At 21.5% G+C, this 20,237-nt stretch overlaps 1 protein-coding gene across 1 annotated transcript in view; it reads left to right on the top strand.

Annotated features, from left to right (window-relative positions):
• The first annotated feature begins 3,464 nt into the window (after window positions 1-3,464).
• Window positions 3,465-20,237, top strand: part of LOC117174429 (calcium and integrin-binding protein 1-like) — a 17,276-nt gene continuing 503 nt past the window's right edge. The window contains exons 1-4 of the mRNA XM_033363545.1: window positions 3,465-3,763; window positions 7,470-7,504; window positions 11,680-11,927; window positions 12,251-12,449. Coding sequence (XP_033219436.1) covers window positions 3,713-3,763; window positions 7,470-7,504; window positions 11,680-11,927; window positions 12,251-12,449 — 533 coding nt within the window. The 5' untranslated portion in view covers window positions 3,465-3,712. The remainder of the gene's footprint in view (window positions 3,764-7,469; window positions 7,505-11,679; window positions 11,928-12,250; window positions 12,450-20,237) is intronic.

Here is a 20,237-nt window from a genome sequence, read left to right as displayed (position 1 = left end):
TCGCACGAATATTTTATAATTTCGAATCGAAACCGCGCATTCTATGGAAGCGACGGTGCTGTTCCTAGCGGATGGAATGCAAATTTATGCGATCGTTACAGGACATAACAAGCCGAATTTTCCAGCGGCTAGGTAGCGCTAGCTGTTGTAGTCAAAGTTCCGCGAAAATTCAAATTCCATAAATGAATATTTACTTTTTTTAACACAAATTAATAATAAAACTTTATAGTTTGTTCATAAATCCACGCGAAAATGTAAGTTGTTAAGTTTAAAGAGAAAAAAATTAACATATTAATTACTGGTCAGTATTAATTGCGTACTTCTGAATTTCATAATCGTAACTGGAATATACTGGATGGACGTCTCAAAATAGGCGTTCTCCGCACTTTTTGTAATTTTTAGACCGAATAGTTGAATTTTGAACAACAACAAAAAAACTAAGTTTCAAAAAAATATTTAAATTTTCTACCAAACAAATTAATTTTCAACCAAAAAATAGATTTTCAAATAAATAATTTTTCACCAAAAAAGTGAATTTTCAAGCAAAAAAAAAATTAATTTTTATAAAAAATGGTTTACTCACATTTACAGTTTAAACAACTTAATTTTCAACCAAATAAAACATTACTTTAACACAATAATTCAATTTTTAATGGAAGAAATTAATTTTTAACGAAATAATTAAATTTTTAATAAACAAATATATATTTTAAACCGAAAATGGAATAATTACAATTTCAGTTTAAAAAAATCTATTTTCACCAAACGAAAAATCGTAAACAAAGTAGCTAAATTTCGAACTATAAAAATAAAATTCGACTTAAAAAGATGTATATTTTCAAGAAAAAATGAAATAGTTACATTTTCAGAGTAAAAAATTAACTTTCAACAACACAAAAAAAGTTTCATCAAAATACTTCAATTTTCAACTAAAAAAATTAATTTTATACTCAAACGCATAAATTCTCAACCCAAAATGGAAGTTAATTTTTAAGAACAAAGCTACACATTTTAAAGAAAAGTTCAATTTGGAATTTTCAACCAAAAAGATCAATTTTCTACTAGGAATAAGACAAATTCTTAACAAAATGGTGAATTTTTAACTATAGAAACGAATTTAAAAATGGAATGTTCAATTTTAATTTAAAAAATTTCAACGAATAATGGAATTGTTAAATTCTCAGTTGAAAAAAATAGTTTCAACTAAAAAAGCTAAATGCTTAAGCAAGAATGGAATGGTTACATTTTTAGGTTGAAAGATTAATAATTAACTAAAAAAAACGAGTTTTCAACGACAAAGTTAATTATTCAACTAAGGAAATAAGTTTTTGAGTGAAAAAGGAACGAATTTTCAAAGGAAAGTTCCATTTTCAACCTAAATCATAAATTTTTAAACAAAATTTCTACTAGAAACCATACCAATTTTTGCGAAATAACATTAATTTTCATCTAAAGAGGGTAAATTTTAAACCACAAATAGAATAGCTATATTTAAAGTTTAAAAAAATTATCTCTGACAAAAAAAATTTTTTCAAGAGAATAGGTTAATTTAAAAAAAGATTTCAAGTGAAAAAAATTTAACCAAAAAATTGATGAGTAAAATTCTTAGTTAAGAAATGTAATCTTTAACTAAGAAAAATTGAACTGCCAACAATATAGTTAAATTTTTAATTAAATAAATGCATTGGCAACTAAAAAAGATAAAGTTCCAAATCAAAATGTTATATTAACATTTTCTGTTAAAAAATTTACTTTATTTAAAAGAAAAAAATGAATTTTCAACAAAAAGGTTAATTTTAGTCTAAGAAAATTAATTTCAAACTAAAAAAGATGAATTTACAAAAAAAATGGAATAGTTAAATTTTCAGCAAAATTAAAAAGATTTTTCACCAAAATACTTCAATTTTCAACCGAAGAGGTGAATCTTCAAAAAAAGATGTATTTTTATAAAGTAGTTTATCTTTTAACCAAGTAGTTGTATATTTTCAACCAAAATGCTCAACGAAAAAATTTGAATTCAAATAAAAAGGACAAATTTTCTGTGTATTGGTTCAATTTTCAACCGAAATGATTTATCAGTTAAAAAATAAAAAGAAATACATATAACTAAATTGTTGAATTTCCAAGCCAAGAAGACGAATTTGATACAAAACAGTTAAATTTTTAACCAGAACCAGGACCTAAAATTTTTTCTTTTAAAACGCAGTGATTTACAGTTTACCTTGTTTTTTTTATAGGAACTACAAACATATATGTATTATTAAAACAATTACGGTTCTAGTTCTAGTCAAAGTTCTGCACAAAATAAAATGTTTTTGGTTAAATTAAACCTTTCTTTAAATCTAAAATAAATTTATGTTCGTTGAAAATTCACCTACACAGTTGAAAGTTGAAATACTTTGTTATAAATGTATTTTATTGGTTGAAGATACTTCTCTTTAATTGAAAATTGAACTATTTCGCTGAAATTGTTTTTCGGTCGAAAATTAATTTTTTTCAATTGAAATATTAACTATTATTTGGTTGAAAGATGAACTACTTTAGTAAAAATTAATTTCTTTGTCTGAAAATGCTTGAAAATCTTTCTTTCTTTTTTGAAAATTCAATTATATATATGGCTAAAAAATAACGCTTATTGGTAGCAATTTATTCTTCTTTAAAAATTTATCTATTTTGATGAAAAATAAATTTTTTTGGGTTGAAAGTTTAACTATTTTGTAGAAACTCCTTTTTTTATTCAGAACTATTTTTTAAACCGAAAAGTAAAATATTCATTTTTTGTTACAAAATTATCTTTTTTATTTGAAAATTCAACTATATGGTTAAAAGTTCATGTATTTTGCAGAAAAATCACCTTTTCTGGTAAAATATTATTCTTTTTGTTTGATAATGTTGAAAAACGTACCGATTTTGCTGAAAATTGATTGTTTTTTTATTAATTTTTTATTTGAAAATTCGTTTTTGGGTAGAAAATGAATTTATTTTTCTATTTCTTATTTTAAAAATTTGGTTTAAACTCCTGTTGAAAGTTCTTTTTATTGAAACTTGAACTGTTTTGTTGAAAATCATGTAGTTTGTTAAAAAATGGTCTTTCTAATAGAAAATTAATCTTCTTGTTTAAAAATTCACCTTTTTCGTGGAAAATTAAATTATTTCATTGTTTGTTTAAATGCAAATTTGTGAAATTCAGAACTACGCAAAAAATCGACCAGTAATTAAAATAATACTTTTTTTCTTTTTTAATTGAATTAATAACACTTTTACTTTGTTTTTAATAACTCAACTATAAACTTTTATTATTAAATTCTATAAAAAAGAAATTATTCATTTATATGATTTGAATTTTCGCGGAACTTGAACTAGACTAACGCTATCTAGCGGCTGGTAAGTTCCATCTGTTTCATTTTACAGGGAACCAACATAAAAAAATATGTCCAAAATAACCTCTGACGTCCTGTGACCTGTCAAACCGAGCAGACTATATTTGTTTTCTGAAGAATTGTTTATTTACAGTTAAACAAATAAATACTCGTCGGGTGTTTTTTTGTTGAATGTATTGAAAGTTTTAATTGTTTTAATTGATGCTGAAAATAGAAGACACGTTTAAAATGGAAAATAAAGGGTGGTTTTATTAAAAAAAGTGAAAGCACTTTTGGAGCTTTTATTTTTGAGAAATTCAGTTGTTTTCGGTGTTTTATGTAGATTTGGGACAATGGGTGCTGGAAAAAGTCAATTTAGTGAAGAAGAGCTGCAAGATTATCAGGTAAGTGATCTTTTTTTTTGAGGTTATGTCGATAGTTCTAATTTTTAGTTTTTGATAATTTATTTCCTCTTATTGATTTTCCTGTCATGGATTTCTTATCATTTTTTGGCGACTACGGAGAATTATTATCGTATTTATTATAGAGAAATCAGTGTAGGAATTAATAAATAAGATTAAAATATTGAAGAATTATTGCAGAAATTAGAGAAAATGTATAAATAAATTATTCTAGACTACTCTTCAATTGAAAATTCATGTATTTGTTTAAATATCCAACTATGGGGGTTCATAATTCTAGTTAAAAATTCATCTTTTTTATTTAAAATTAATGTATTTTTTGGTTGAAATATCAACTATTACATTTTTAGTTAAATATCGATCTTTTTTGTAAAAGATTAATATTTTTTTGTTGAATCCAATTAAATTTAAATTAAATTAATTTAAAATTTAAATTTAAATTTAATTAAATTTAAAATTAATATCTTTTTTTTATTCAAAGTGCGTTCTTTTTTTTGGAAATTAATTTTTCTAATAGAAAATTTAATTGTTGTTAATTTAATTGATCTCTTTGATGGAAAATTTAACTATTTTGTTGAGAATTCCTTTTTTTCAATTAATTTTTTATACTGAAAAGTTACCTATTCAATTTTCGGTTAAAAATTCAACTATTTGATTAAAAATTCAACTTGTTTTGTTAAAAATTCGTATTTTTTGGTTGAATTCAAATATTTTTTATTTAAAATTAACATATTTTTTATTTAAAATGCGTTCTATTGTTTAAAAATTAATTTTTAATAGAAAATTTAATATTTTCATTTTGTGTTAAAACTTTATCTTTTCTTTTTTTAAATGAATGTAGATATTTAGTTACATATTTAACTATTCCAGTTAGAGATTCATGATTTTAGTTGATAAGTCATATTTTTTATTTAATATTAAAATTTGTATTTTTTATTAAAATATCAAATATTACATTTTCAGTTCAGAATTCGTCCGTAATTTTTGTGATCATCTACTTTATTAAAAATTAATTTTTTGGTTGAAACTTAATTTTTTTAATTGAAAATTTATCTATTGTTGTTAAAAATTTAATTATTTGGTTGAAAATACATTTTTTCGTTTGAAGATTCACCATTTTTATTTAAAAACGCATCTCTTTGATCAAAAATTCAAGTATTTTGTTGAAAATTCCTTTTTTTTTTGTTTAAAAATTAATTTTTTCTAATAGAAAATGTAATTGTTCTATTCTGTGTTAAAAATTTATCGTTTTTTTGTGTGCAAATTAATGTACATATTTAGTTAAATATTCAAGTGTTTCAGTTAGAGATTGATCATTTTAGTTAAAAAGTCATCTTTTTGTTTGAATATTAAAATATTTTGTTGCTAAAATATCAAATATTACATTTTCAGTTCAAAATTCATCCTTGTTATCTTATTGATCATCTAATTGATTGAAAATTCATTTTTTGTTGAAAATTATATTGTTTTAACTTTAAAGATTTGTCATTTTTTATTTAAAAGTGCATCTCTTTGGTTACAAATTTACTTATTTTGTTGATAGTTCCTTTTTTTTCTTTAAAAATTAAATTTTTATACTGAAAAGTTACCTATTCAATTTTTTGTTAACAACTCAAATATTTTATTAGAAATTCATCTATATTGTTTAAAATTCAATATTTTAAATTGAAATGTTAAAAATCTAAAGCATTTCAAATCAATTTTAATATAGAACTTACATTAATATTCTTTTTTAAAAGTTATACCCATGTTTTCGTGGAAAATCTCCTTATTTTTTTAAATCAATTTTTATTAATTTTATAATTATTTAATTACGACAGGGTGGTCCAACATTTTTTCAAATTACCATGCTTATCTCCCGGAATTTTTTTTTATCATTAGAATAATGATAGATTAGTGCAGTTTTTAAACAAAATTTTCCACTTATTTCGACTTTTCACTCAGTGAGGCAATTTATTTGCAATTTATATAAATAATAATAATTTGCAATTTATTGCAAGGTAATACATATAATTGTTGAAATAATTTATTATTTTTTATAACTATCTTCTCTTAGATAATTGCTATAAAGTTGTAGGTTTTACTGAATTTTTTAACTTAGCTTTTCAGTTATGAACAAATAATAGATAAACATGAGAGCACATTTTTTTCAAACAATCTTTTTTTCGTGAATATATTTTTATGAAACAAAACAGATATTTAAAATGTAATTTTCGTTGAAGTAACTATTGAGAGTCTTTTTGTCAAAATTAATATTAATATTTATTATTTTTTCGTAACTGAAAAGTTAAAGAAAAGCTCAAAATTTCAGAAAAACTCACAACTTTCTAGTATTACTCTAAAAGAATATACGTATGAACAATAATAAATTTGTTAAACAATTAAGTTTGTTAAATTGCATTAATTATTATCATAACAAGTAAAAAGTAGCCAAAAATTTAAAAACGGGTTAAAAATTATTTCTGTTAGATTTAATTAATTATTGCTCCGATCTAACTGAAAAGTTAAAAATGAGATAATTTCAAATAATAAGCGTTTGAAATTTTTGAATGTCTAAATTGTCAATTGTACATGTTTTTTTAAAAATAAAAAATTTTCAGTTGAAAATTACAAAACTAAGAGTTTTTTCAAACATATCCTACTAACTAGAATGAATAATTTCTTAAATTATTAACTCATTTCAAACATTTTAGAGCTCTTAATGTTTATAAATGTGATATTATGGATTTTTAAATAAAAATTTTATATATTTATTTTATTATATTATGTTTTGATTATATTATTTTTAGAGAACTTTGGAAAATAAAACAAATACAACCTAAAAGAATTTCTTGCGATTTTAAAAGATTTCTAGAGATTTGAACGGTTATTTTTTAGAGAACATTATTAAATAAGTTTAATTATTAAATAAGTTCAAAGATTTCAAGATATTTAAAGGAGATTTTACGAATTTTTGTAGACATTTAGGGAATGAAATAAATTTTCTTTCAAGGTATTTCTACGGGTTTCAACGCATTTTATTTTAGCGCTTTTTTAAAGATAAATTTAATGAATAATTTTCATTCAATTTATATCAAAGTTAAAATAATTTTAATACTAAATTAATAATTAATTAATAATAAACACAAAAATTGCTTATGTAACAAATTTGATATTTTTTCGGACTTTTTATATCGCCGTGAATAGATTTTGAATGATCTGTGCAATTTTTTGTAAAAATATTATTTCTTCTTTTCTGAATATAAAAATAAATCCTTAGTATTTCCCCTATATTTCCTCTTTTCCGTAAGAAAATTACCCTATTTCCCCTCTTTGAGACAAGGGCCAAAAATAAAATTATTTCTATAAAAATTATAGAAATAATAATTATTATGAATGATTCATTATAGGAAATTTACTCAAAATTATAGAAGTATCTAGTTATCATTTATAATGTTTAATTCAGGTGATAACATTTGTAAACAAAATTGCTTTATAATTTATTTATACTTTGTCTATATTTTGAAAAAATTCTTTCCGTATTTTAATATTATTCACTCCTATACTGAGTGTCCCTATAATAATTTCCTATAATTGGGAAAAAATGATGAAAGAAATTATTATAACGTATAATAATTTTTCTATATTTTTTGTAAACAAATAATTTTGTTCTTTTGTGATTTAATTCTGTGTTTCCTATTTGTTACAGGATCTTACTTATTTCACGAAGAAGGAAGTTCTTTAGTAAGTTAAACTAAAATTAATAATGATTGAAAATTATATTAAATTAATTATTCAATTCAATTAATTAAATATAATTAAAATTCGCGAATTTTAAATCAAACAGTTGAAGTTTGAGATCAAAACGACAAATTTTTCAGAGAACAATTGAATTTTCAACAAAACAAAACAAAAATTAAAAAGCAAATAATTTTATTTACAACCAAAAAGATCACTGAAACAACAGAAACATTTTATAAGATATAAAAAATTTACAAGAAGGCTAAAAATAATCTTTGGTTAAAAATACAACTATTTTGTTCAAGACTTTTTTATTTTTTTGTTGATCATTAATTTCTTTCCTTAAAATTTAAACTGTTTTCTTGCAAATTCATGGATTTTTAAAAAATATTTCGTCTTTTGGTAGGAAATTAATTTTACTATTTGAAAATTGATCTTTTTTTAAATGGAAATTTTACAATTTTGTTGAAAATTTGGTTGACAATTCGTCTTTTTGAGCTGAAAATTCATCAATATTGGTAGAAAAATAATTTTTGGTTGAAAATTTAATTATTTAGTCGAAAATGTAATTATTTTTGGTAGGGTTTTGTTGCCAAATCGTTTTTTTATAGATAAAAATTAATTTTTAAATTAAAAATTTTAATCTTCCATTTTTGATTACAAATTTGTATTTTTAAATGAAAATTAAACAATTTAGTTAAAAACCATACCTTTTGATTGAAAATATTACTATTTAGTAAAAATCCTTCTTTTTAGTGTTCTTTTTTTGAAAAAAAATTAATTTTTTAATTGAAAATGTATTTATTCAATTTTTGAGAAAAAAATTATGTTTTTTATGTGAGAATTTAGCAATAGTTTAAATTCATGTATATTTTTAAAATTTCGTTTTTTAGTAGCAAATGAAAATTCTCGAATGAATATTAATTTTTTAAATTGATAGTTTAACCGTTTCATTTTTGATTGAAAAAACTTATATTTTTTAGTTGAAAAATTAACTATTTTGTTGAAAAGTCAAGTATTTAGTAAAAAATTCTTCTTTTTGGTAGAAAATTAATCTTTTTTTATTAAAAATTCAAATTTATAGTTGAACTTCTTTATTGCAAATTTTATGCTTTGGTTGGAAATGCATCATTTTAGTCGAAAATCACTATTTTGTCACAATTTCGTTTTTTTTGTTTTGTTACAAAATTTATTTTATAACTTAAAAATGCAATTATTCCGCATTTTATTAAAAATTTCTGTTTTTTAGTTGTAGATTCAGCTATTTCATTGAAAATATATCTTGAATTTTCGTTTCTTTTTTTTTTTGTAGGAAAATTAAAATTCTTGCTTGAAAATTAATTATTAACATTTAAAATTTAACTGCTACTAATTTTATTGTAAATTTATCTTTTTCAGTTGAAAATTTAACTATTTGGTTGAAAATCCATGTATTTTCTTAAAAATTCGTCTTTTTTGGTAGAAAATTAATCATTTTTCTTTAAAAATTAAAATACTTAATTGAACTACTTTATTCAAAATTCATATTTTTGCCTGAAGTTTAACTATTTCATTTTTAGTTCATAGGTCATCTGTTTCAGTTGAAAATTCAACTACTTGATCAAAATTATCTTTGTATTTTGGTTAAAAATTAATTTTTTGAACTGAAAATTTACGCCGTTCATTTTTGGCCATAGTTTTTAGTATTGGTTTGAAATTGATCTTTTTTTATTAAAAGTGCAACTGATTGGTTGAATTCATCTTTATTGATTAGGAACTCTTTTTTTTAGAAAATACAACAATTTGGTTAAAAATTCTACTTTTTTTGTAAAGATTATCTGTTTTTTTTTTCTTCAAGGATAAAGTATTTGTTTAAAAATTCACCTGATTGGTTAAAAGTCAATTTTTTTGTTGAAAATTCGTCTTGTTGGCTTTAAATTCCAACAGTTTGGCGGGCAATTAAACAATTTTATATAAATTTCAACTGTTCTTTTGAAAATTAACTTTTTTGTTTAAAATTTATATTTTGGGATTGAAAATTCATCTGCTCTGTCGAAATTTTTTCTTCTCGATTGAAACATGCATTTTTGTTTTTTGAAAATTCAATTATTTGGTTAAAAATTCAACTATTTTGTAGAAAATTTATCTTTTTGTTTTGAAATTTTTACAATTTGATAGGAAAATCAACTATTTGGTTAAGAGTTCAACTCTTTGGTTGAAAAATTCAACTCGGTGGTTAAAAATGAACTTTTTTTTACTGGAAATTCTTCCTCTTGGCTTAAAAATTTCAAAGCTCTAGTAGAAAGTTTAACATTTTTATAAAAACTTAAACTATTTTGTTCAAAATTCATCTTCTCGGGTTTAAAAGTCAGATGTTTTGTAAAAATTTCGACTCTTCATTTTGAAAACTCGACACTTTCCCAAAATTTGTCTTTTGGGTTAAAAATTAATCTCTTCTGATAAAAAATTAAACAATTTGCTTAAAATTTCAACTCTTTTGTTGAGAATTCTTCGTCTTTTTATCTTCAAATTCTAAAAATTTGATAGAAAAATAAACTGTTTGGTTGAAAATTCAACTCGATGGTTAAAAATTCGTCTGTTCGCTTAGAAATTTAAACAACTTGATAGAAAGTTCAATATTTTTATAAAAACTTAGACTATTCTGTTGAAAATGTATATTTTGTGATGGAAAGTTCAACAGTGTTATCGGAAATTCGTGTTTTTTTTTTTTTATTTGAACATTCATCTTTATTGTTTATAAATTCAATTTTTTTGTTAAAGATTCGTGTCATTTGCTTAAAATTTCAGCCATTTGGTTACAAATTCATCTTTTTGGGTTTAAAAGTCAATTTTTTTTCTAAATTCGACTTTTTATTTAAAAAACTCCACTCTTTTGTTAAAAATGTATCTGTTAAGGTTGAAAATTCATTTGTTTTGGTACAAAAAAAATAATATTTTTAGTATGATATCAAATAATTTAGTTAAAAATTTACCTTTTTGTAGGAAAATCATCAGTTTGGGCAGAAAATTCAACAATTTGGTTAAACATTCAGTTTTTTGTAGAAAATCCGTCTTTTTGGCTTAAAATTTCAAGAATTTGGTAGAAAAATAGATCATTAAGTTGACAATTCGACTGGTTGGTTAAAAATTAACTGTTTTTGTTTAAAAATTTGTATTTTTTTATTGAAATTTCAACAGTTTCGTAGAAAATTCCACAATTTTATAGAAAATTCAACTATTTTATAGAAAATTCAACTATTTTATTAAAATATAACTTCTTTCTTGAAAATTCATATTTTGGAACATGATTTTAATTGAAATTGAATTCACTGTTTTTTTAATACATGTAGTTTCTTACATTTTTTAAAAGAAAATTATGACTTGCTAGAAAATTCATCTTTTTTCTGGAAAATTTAACTATTTTGTAAAAAATTCATTTTCTTAAAGGTAAAAATTTAATTTTTTTTTAAATTAAAAATTTAACTATTTCATTTTTCAATAAAACTTTGTCTTTTTTAATGAAAATTAAACAATTTTGTTAGATTTTTTGGTAAAAAATTAATTTTTTTTTTGGTTAAAAATTCAAATATAGAATTGAACTACTTTATTAAAAATTCATGTTTTGGTTAGAAATGTATCATTTTAGTGGAAAGTTTAACTATCTTGTTACAATTTCGTATTTTTTCTTTGTTAAAAAATTAATTTTATAATTTAAAAATGTAACTATTCCACTTTTTATTTAAAATTTTCTTTTTTAGTTGAAAATTCTACTTTTTGATTGAATATTTTGTCTTTTTTTTTTAGTATTTTGTTGAAAATTCTTCTTTTTCGATAGAAAATTAATCTTCTTATTTAAAAATTTGTGTTATTGATTGCAAATTTAACTATTTGGTTAAAAATTAATCTGCTTTGTTGAAAATTAATTTTTTTCTGGTTGACTTTCACTGTTTTTGTTTTACAATTAAAATCTATTTTTGTTGAAATATCTGCTGCTAAATTTTTCGGTGGCAATTTATCTCTTTTGTTAAAATGTAATTATTTTTAGTTAAAAATTCGCGTAAGTCTAGTTTAGGCCTATGCAATCCGAAGTAATTTTTGGTAATCAAGAGTATTATTGAAAGTATTATCATAGTTAATTAATTACTCATCGCACATATATTATAAAAAATAAAATAAAATCCTAATTTTTGTTTTCACAGTGCTCATCAAAAATTTAAAGCCCTAGCCCCAGAAAAAGTGGGTCACAATCGAAACGCGAAGCTCCCAATGTCGAAAATTTTACAATATCCAGAGCTGCGTGTAAATCCTTTCGGGGACCGAATTTGTAAAGTTTTTAGCTCTAGTCAAGATGGAGATTGTACTTTCGAAGATTTCCTGGACATGATGTCAGTGTTTAGCGATGCGGCCCCAAAAGCAGTGAAAGCTGAGCACGCCTTTAGAATATTTGGTAAGAATATAATTAAAATTTTTAAAAAACCCTTCTCATTTTTCTTTCCTCTTTTTTATTTTTGTCCGAAAAGGAAATTTTTTTCATTTCTTTTTTAGGAAAAAATTTTTAATCTTTTTTCACATTGCAACAGGATTCTTGGTTTTACATTCAGAAATTTTGCACATTAACAATATAATTAATGAATAAAAAGGAATGTAAAAGTATCAAAGCCTCCAGATTTTCTAGAATAATTTTATTTTTAGAATATTTCTATTTATTTATTATTATATTTAATATATTTTATTTTAATTGTATTATTTTTAGAATATTTTTATTCTTAGATTTTGACGGTGATGATATGCTAGGCATCGGGGATTTACGACAAGTCGTGGACAGATTAACTGCTCCTCAGCGATTAAATGACACAGATATGCAACAGCTTCTTCAATATTTATTGGAAGAAGCTGATTTAGACGACGACGGGGCTCTGAGTTTTGCGGAATTTGAACACATCATTGAAAAAAGCAGCGACTTTTCCAAGTGAGAATTAAACTTTTATTTCGACAGATTTTTTACGAAAATAGGAAATTAATAGGATAATAAATTCATTTTAATTAAATTAACGAAGTTAACATATTCCTAAGATTTTAAATCAAAGTATATTGCATTTTTTTTTAAATAGTTGAATTTTCAACCCAAAAAGACAAATTTTCAACAAAACTGTCAAGTTTTCAGGATAAAAAGGATACTGTTCAAAAAAATTGTTTAATTTTTAACTTAAAAGATACATTTTTAATCAGAAAATTAATTTTTTACCTACATAAAAAAAAAATTTCAACGAAAAATTTCAATTTTTTAACAAAAATATGCAAGTCATGATTTTATAAATAAAAAAAAAATACAAGAAATTACAGCAATTTTAACATTGGAAAACATTGACCAAAAATAAACGGCTTAAATTTTAATTCAAACAATTAATTTTGAACAAACAAAAAGACGAATTTTCAAGAAAATAATTTAATTTGAAACCAAGTAATTAATTTTTCAACTAAAAAAGGTAAATGTACAATAATAAAAAATAAAACAGTTAAATTTTTAACATATAAAATTAATTTTCGAGCAATAATTTAAATTTTATACCTAAAAAAACGAAATTTCATCAAAATACAGAAATTTTCAACCAAAAAGAATTCTCAACTAAAAAAGATCATTCTTTTTTTTAACATTTTTTAACAACTGTTTCATTTTACAAATTTAAAAAGGTAAATGTACAATAATAAAAAATACAAGAGTTAAGTTTTTAACTTAAATAATTAATTTTCAAACTAGAAAATTAATTTAAAAAAAAATGAAATTTCAACAAAATACATGAATTTTTAATCAAACAGCTGAATTCTCAACTAAAAAAAGAGACATTTTTTTATCAAAAATTGAATAGTTAAATTTTCAATTTAAAAAAATTAATTTTTTACTTCAAAAAAAAAAAAAAAAGAACATTTTTTAACATTTGGTTCATTTTACAATTTAAAAAGGTAAATGTACAATAATAAAAAATACAAGAGTTAAGTTTTTAATTTAAATAATTAATTTTCAAACTAGAAAATTAATTTTAAAAAAAATGAAATTTCAACAAAATACATGAATTTTTAATCAAACAGCTGAATTCTCAACTAAAAAAAGAGACATTTTTTATCAAAAATTGAATAGTTAAATTTTCAATTTAAAAAAATTAATTTTTTACTTCAAAAAAAAAAAAAAGAACATTTTTTAACATTTGGTTCATTTTACAATTTAAAAAGGTAAATGTACAATAATAAAAAATAAGGCAGTTAAATTTTTAACTTAAAAAATTAATTTTCAAGCAAGAAATTTAATTTAAAAAAAAAAACTAAATTTCAACAAAATGCATGAATTTTAAACCAAATAGCTGAATTCTCAACCAAAAACTATAATTTTTGTAATTAAAAATTGAATAGTTGCATTTTCCATTAAAAAAAAAATTAATTTTTTACTTCGGAAAAAAGACAAAAGAAACATTTTTTAACAATTGATTTATTTAACGATTGAAAAAGGTAAATGTAAAATAATAAAAAATAAAACAGTTCAATTTTTAACTTAGAAAATTAGTTTTCAAGCAAGAATTTAAATTTTATACCTGAAAAAAACCAAATTTCAAAAAAATACATGAATTTTCTACCAAAGAGGTGAATTTTCAACAAAAAACGATATTTTTTAAAATTAAAAATTGAATAGTAACATTTTCATTAAAAAAATTAATTTTTTAATTAAAAAAAAAAAGACAAAAGGAATATTTTTTAACAATTGCTTCATTTTACAACTTAAAAAGGTAAATGTAAAATAATAAAAAATAAAACAGTTAAATTTTTAACTGAAAAAATTAATTTTCAAGCCAGAATTTAAATTTTATACCTAAAAAAAAGAAATTTCATCAAAATACATGAATTTTCAACCAAATAGCTGAAATCTCTACCGAAAAAGAGACATTTTTTATTAAAAATTGAAGTCACATTTTCAATTTAAAAAAATTAATTTTTTGCCTCAAAAAAAAAAGACAAAGAACATTTTAAATAATATTTTTAATTAATTTTCAAGTAAGAAGATAAAATTCTGATGAAAAATGGATAAGTTACATTTTTAGTTCAAAAAATTAATTTTTTATCTACATAAAAACAAATTTTCAACGAAATATTTCAATTTTCAATAAAAAAAATGAATTTCCTAGCAAGTCATATTTTACTGCAAAAAAATACAAGAAACTACAGTAATTTCAACATAGAAAAACTTTGACCAAAAATAAACGGCTTAAATTTTAGTTCAAAAAATTAATTTTTAAAAAACAAAAAAACGAATTTTCATGAAAATAATTTAATTTTCAACCAAACCGTTTTCAATCAAGATCAAGAATCTTCTACTAAAAATGAAGTAGTTAAATTTCAGTCTAAAATTTGAAATTTTAATAATGTAGTTTAAGTATTGGAATTTTCTATCAACATAAATCGAAATTTAAGGAAAATACATTAATTTTCAACCAAATACTTAATTTTTCAACTAAAAAAGGTAAATGTACAATAAAAAAAAATGAAACAGTTAAATTTTAAACTTAAAAAAATAATTTTCAAACAAGAAATTTAATTTTATACACCAAAAAATTGAATAGTAACATTTTTAATCAAAATAAATAATTTTTTACTTTGAAAGAAAAAGAGAAAAGGAACATTTCTTAATAAATAGTTCATTTTACAATTTAACAAGGTAAATGTAAAAAAATAAAAAATAAATCATTTAATTTTCAATTTAACAGTTGAATTTTCAACTCCAAAAAATGAAATTTCAACCAAATATTTTAGATTTATGTAAAATTGTGAAATTTTCTACCAAATTGTTGAAATTTCAATTTTAAAATACGAATTTTCAACAAAACAGTCAATTTTTAAACCACCAGTCGAATTTTCAACTTAATAATCGATTTTTCTACCAAATTCTTGAAATTTTAAGCCAAAAAGACGGATTTTCTACAAAAAACTGAATGTTTAACCAAATTGTTGAATTTTCTGGCCAAAATGATGATTTTCCTATAAAAAGGTATATTTTTAAACAAATTATTTGATATTATACTAAAATTAATATTTTTCATCAAACAAATCAATTTTCAACCCCAAAATATAAATTTTTTACGAAAGAGTGGAATTTTTAAAATAAATATTCGAATTTGTTTAAAGAAAAATTTCAATTTTAAACTCGAAAAGATGAATTTTTAACCAAATAGTTGAACTTTTAAGCAAAAGAGACGAATTTTTAACAAAAAAATTTAATTTATAAGCTACAAAGATGAATTTTCAAATAAAAAAACACGAATTTCCGACAAAACTGTTGAACTTTCCATCGCAAAATATAAATTTTCTACAAGATAGTAGAAGTTTCTATAAAAATGTTGAACTTTCTAACAAATTGTTTAATTTTCTAAGCCAGCAGACGAATTTTCAACCAAATAATTTATTTTTTTATCAGATTGTTAGAATATGAAGATAAAAAGACGAATTTTCTACAAAACAGTTGAAATTTTAACCAAATTATTAAATTTTCAAAATACAAAAATGAATGTTTAAATTAAAAAGAAAAAATTTCGACAAAGCAGATGAATTTTTAAACTAAAAATATAAATTTTAAACAAAAAAGTTAATTTTCGAAACAAAAGTTGAAATTTATATAAAATTGTTGGATTGTCCGCCAAACTGTTTGAATTTAAAGCCAACAAGGCGAATTTTCAACAAAAGAGTTAACATTTAACCAACCAGGTGAATTTTAAACAAATAGTTGATCCTTTAAGCATAAAAAAAACTAATCTTTACAACAGCAAAAAAATATTTTTTAACCAAATAGTTGTATTTTCCAAATAAAAAAAAGAATTATTAAACAATAAAGATGAATTCTCAACGAAAAATTTTGAACATAATAGTTAAATACTCAACCAAAACAAATTTATTTTCAACCAATCAGTTGCATTTTTAATCAAGAGATATCATTCAAACCAATACTAAGAAATATGTTTAAGTCAAGAAAGAAAAAAATTTCAACCAAATTGTAGAATTTTTAATGAAAAAAATGCTATCAAACAGTTTAATTTTAATTAATAAAATGCATTTTCTTTAAAGTATTTTAGCTTTCAACCAAGTAGTTCAATTTTCAATTATAAGTAATAAATTTAAAAAAATGAAATAATTGAATCTTCATTCAAATAAAATAATTATTTAAAAAACGAGTTTTCTATAAAACAGTTAAATTTTCAATTAATTAAGTGAATTTTAACAAAGTAGTTTGAATTCCAATCAAGTAGTTTAATTTTCTACAAAACAGATGAATTTTCAAATATAAATCATCAGTTTGAAAAAATGGAATACTTAAATTTTCAGTTAAATAAAATAATATCTAAAAAACGAATTTTCAACCAAGTGAATTTTCAACAACTACAAAAAATGAATTTACAACAAGACTGTTAAATCTTTGATCAATAAAATTAGTTTTTAAGAAAGTAGTTCAATTTTCAATCAAGTATTTGAGTTGCAACCAAAAAATCTCAATTATCAACAAAAAATGTAAAGGTTAAATTTTCAACAAAAAAATTGATTTTCTACCAATAATGAAGTTTTTTCAAACACTAATAATAATTTTCTATTAAAAAGAACTAATTTTAAACCAAATATTTGAAGTCGAACTTTTTACCGAAAAGAATAATTTTCTATGTAAAAAAAACTCATTTTAAAGCAAATAATTGAATTTTTAACCAAAAAGATTAATTTTCTATCAAAAAGAACGAATTTTCAACTTAAAAAATTAATTTTCAAACAAGAATTTTAGTTTTCTACAAAAATTTTAATTTAAAACAAAACAGATGAGTTTTCAGTGAAATAGCTGAATTTTCAACAAAAAAAGATCAATTTTTTTAAATTCAATAAGGCTACATTTTCAATTAAAACAACAAATTTTACCTAAAAAGAAAAGCAAAAAGAACCTTTTCTAACAAAATGGTTGACCATTCAACCAAAAAGGATACTTTTTAAAAAACTGATTAATTTTCAACTAAGAAGATACATTTTTAAACAAAAATGGATTAATCACATTTTTAATTTAAAGAATTAATTTTTTACCTGCATAAAAACGAATTTTTAACAAAGTAGTTCAATTTTCTTGCAATTCATAATTTTCTTTAAGAAAATGAAGAAACTAGATGCATTTAAAAAAAAAACAGCGAATTCAATTTTAATTTAAATCAAGTTCCAAAATATAAATTTTCAACAAAAAAGTTTATTTTTAACAAAATAGTTGAAGTTTCTATAAAATTGTGGAATTTCATACCAACCTGTTGAAATTTCAATTCAAAAAGACCAAAAAATTTTAATTTTCAGCGAAAAATGTAATGGTTGAAATTACAACTAATTTAAAACCAAATAATTGAGCTTTTAAACAAAAAGATTAATATTCTATACAAAAGGACGAATTTTCAACCAAGAAGAATAATTTTCTACCGAAAAAGACTAATTTTCTACCAAAAAGACGAATTTTAAGCCTTAAGTTGAATTTTCAATTTAAAAATTTATTTTCTGCCAAAAAATACGAGTTTCAAATTCCGAAGAATAATTTTTTAACAGAAAGAATTAATTTCAAATTTAAAACATTTGCATTTTTAACCAAGAAGATTAATTTTCTACGAAAAAGGACGAATTTTCAACGAAGAAGAATTTTTTTCTACCGAAAGACGAATTTTAAGCCAAGAATAATTTTCTATGAAAAAAAGCTCATTATAAACCAAATGATTGAATTTTTAATTTAAAAGAATAATTTTCGATCAAAAAGAATAAATTTTCAACCAAGAAAAATAATTTTCTACAGAATTAGACGAATTTTCAACCAAAAATTTATATTCTGCCAAAGAAGATATATTTTAAACAAAGAAGAATATTTTTCTATCAAAGAGATATAATTTTGAACCAAATAGTTAAATTTCTAATCAAGAGAATTAGTTTTCTACCAAAATAGACAAATTTTCAACCGAAAAGAATAATTTTCTATAAAAAAAACTAATTTTAAACCAAATAATTGAATTTTTAAACAAAAAGATTAATTTTCTACAAAAAAGGACGAATTTTCAACGAAGAATTATTTTCTACCGAAAGACGAATTTTCCGCCAGAAAGACGAATTTTAAATCAAAAAGAATTATTTTCTACCGAATGATGAATTTTCTGCCAAAAAGACGAATTTTAAACCAAGAAGAATAATTTTCTAATAAGAAGTTTATCTTTCTACTAAGAATGACGAATTTTTGACTAAATAGTTGAATTTTTAACTAAAAATTGATTTTCTACCAAAAAAGACGAGTTTTCAATCCCGAAGAATAATCTTTTAACAAAATGAATTAATTTTAAACCAAATAGTTGCATTTTTAACCAAAAAGGATAAATTTTCAACCAAGAAGTTTATTTTTCTACTAAAAAATACAAATTTTCCACTAAATAGTTGAATTTTTAATTGAAAAATTTATTTCTACCATAAAATACGAGTTTTCAATTCCGAAGAATAATTTTTTGACAAAAAGAATTAATTTTAAATTTAAAACATTTGCATTTTTAACGAAGAAGATGAATTTTCTACGAAAAAGGACGAATTTTCAACTAAGAAGAATTTTTTGCTACCCAAAGACGAATTTTCTTCCAAAATAGACCAATTTTCAACCGATAATAATTTTCTATAAAAAAAAACTAATTTTAAATCAAATAATTGGATTTTTAACAAAAAACATTAATTTTCTACCAAAAAGGACAAATTTTCAACCAAAAAGAATTATTTTCTACCGAAAGACGAATTTTAAACCAAATAGAAGAATTTTCTATAAAAACAACCTATTTTATTTAAACCAAATAATTGAATTTTTCAACAAAAAGATTAATTTTCTATAAAAAAAGGACGAATTTTCAATCAAAAAGGATCAACTTTCGACCAAGAAGAATAATTTTCTACCAAAAAGTTTATCTTTCTACTAAGAATGACGAATTTTCGATTAAATAGTTGAATTTTTAATTAAAAAATTGATTTTCTACCAAAAAAGACGAATTTTCAAACAAGAAGAATTTTTTTTTCAATAAGAAAACTGGACCAGTTAAATTTTCAGTTAAATAAAATACTGTTGGAAAAATTAATTTTCAACAAAATAATTCAATTTTTTCATAATAAAATGAATTTTGAACAAAGTATTTTAACTTTCAACCAAGTAGTTAGATTTTGAAACAAGAAGATTAATTTTCTACCAAAAAATGCGAATTAAAAAAAAAATCATGAATTTTCAACAACAACAAAATTAATTTTTAACAAAACTGTTAAATTTTGAACAAAATAATAAAATTTTCAATCAAATAATTGAGTTTTTTAACCAAAAAGACTATTTCTCAACCAAAAATATAGTACTAGACTTTTTGATTAAATTTAATTTTTAATTTTCAACGAAAAAAAGTTGAATTTGCTTATAAGTTTCTATTCAAACTGAAAAAAGGGCAAGTTTCATGAAACCGGGAGAAAAAGAATTCTTCGAGAAAAGAGGGGAATCGAAAAAATTGTCTAGTCTGTAAATTTGATATTGATCTCCAAAAATTATAATTTTAAGGGCATGTGACACAGCTAAATACCTATATTACCGACCTCACTTCATCAGTTGACTGAATATTTTTTTGAACCTAAGAACTTTTTTTGTAAATAAAATATCGAGCTGAAACTTTGAAAAATGTATTAGAGTACAATAAAGTACGTTTAGGTACTG

This window comes from Belonocnema kinseyi, chromosome 6 (assembly GCF_010883055.1).
Source record: "Belonocnema kinseyi isolate 2016_QV_RU_SX_M_011 chromosome 6, B_treatae_v1, whole genome shotgun sequence".
NCBI classification, from domain to species: Eukaryota; Metazoa; Arthropoda; class Insecta; order Hymenoptera; family Cynipidae; genus Belonocnema; species Belonocnema kinseyi.
This window is presented reverse-complemented; position numbering and strand designations above follow the sequence as displayed.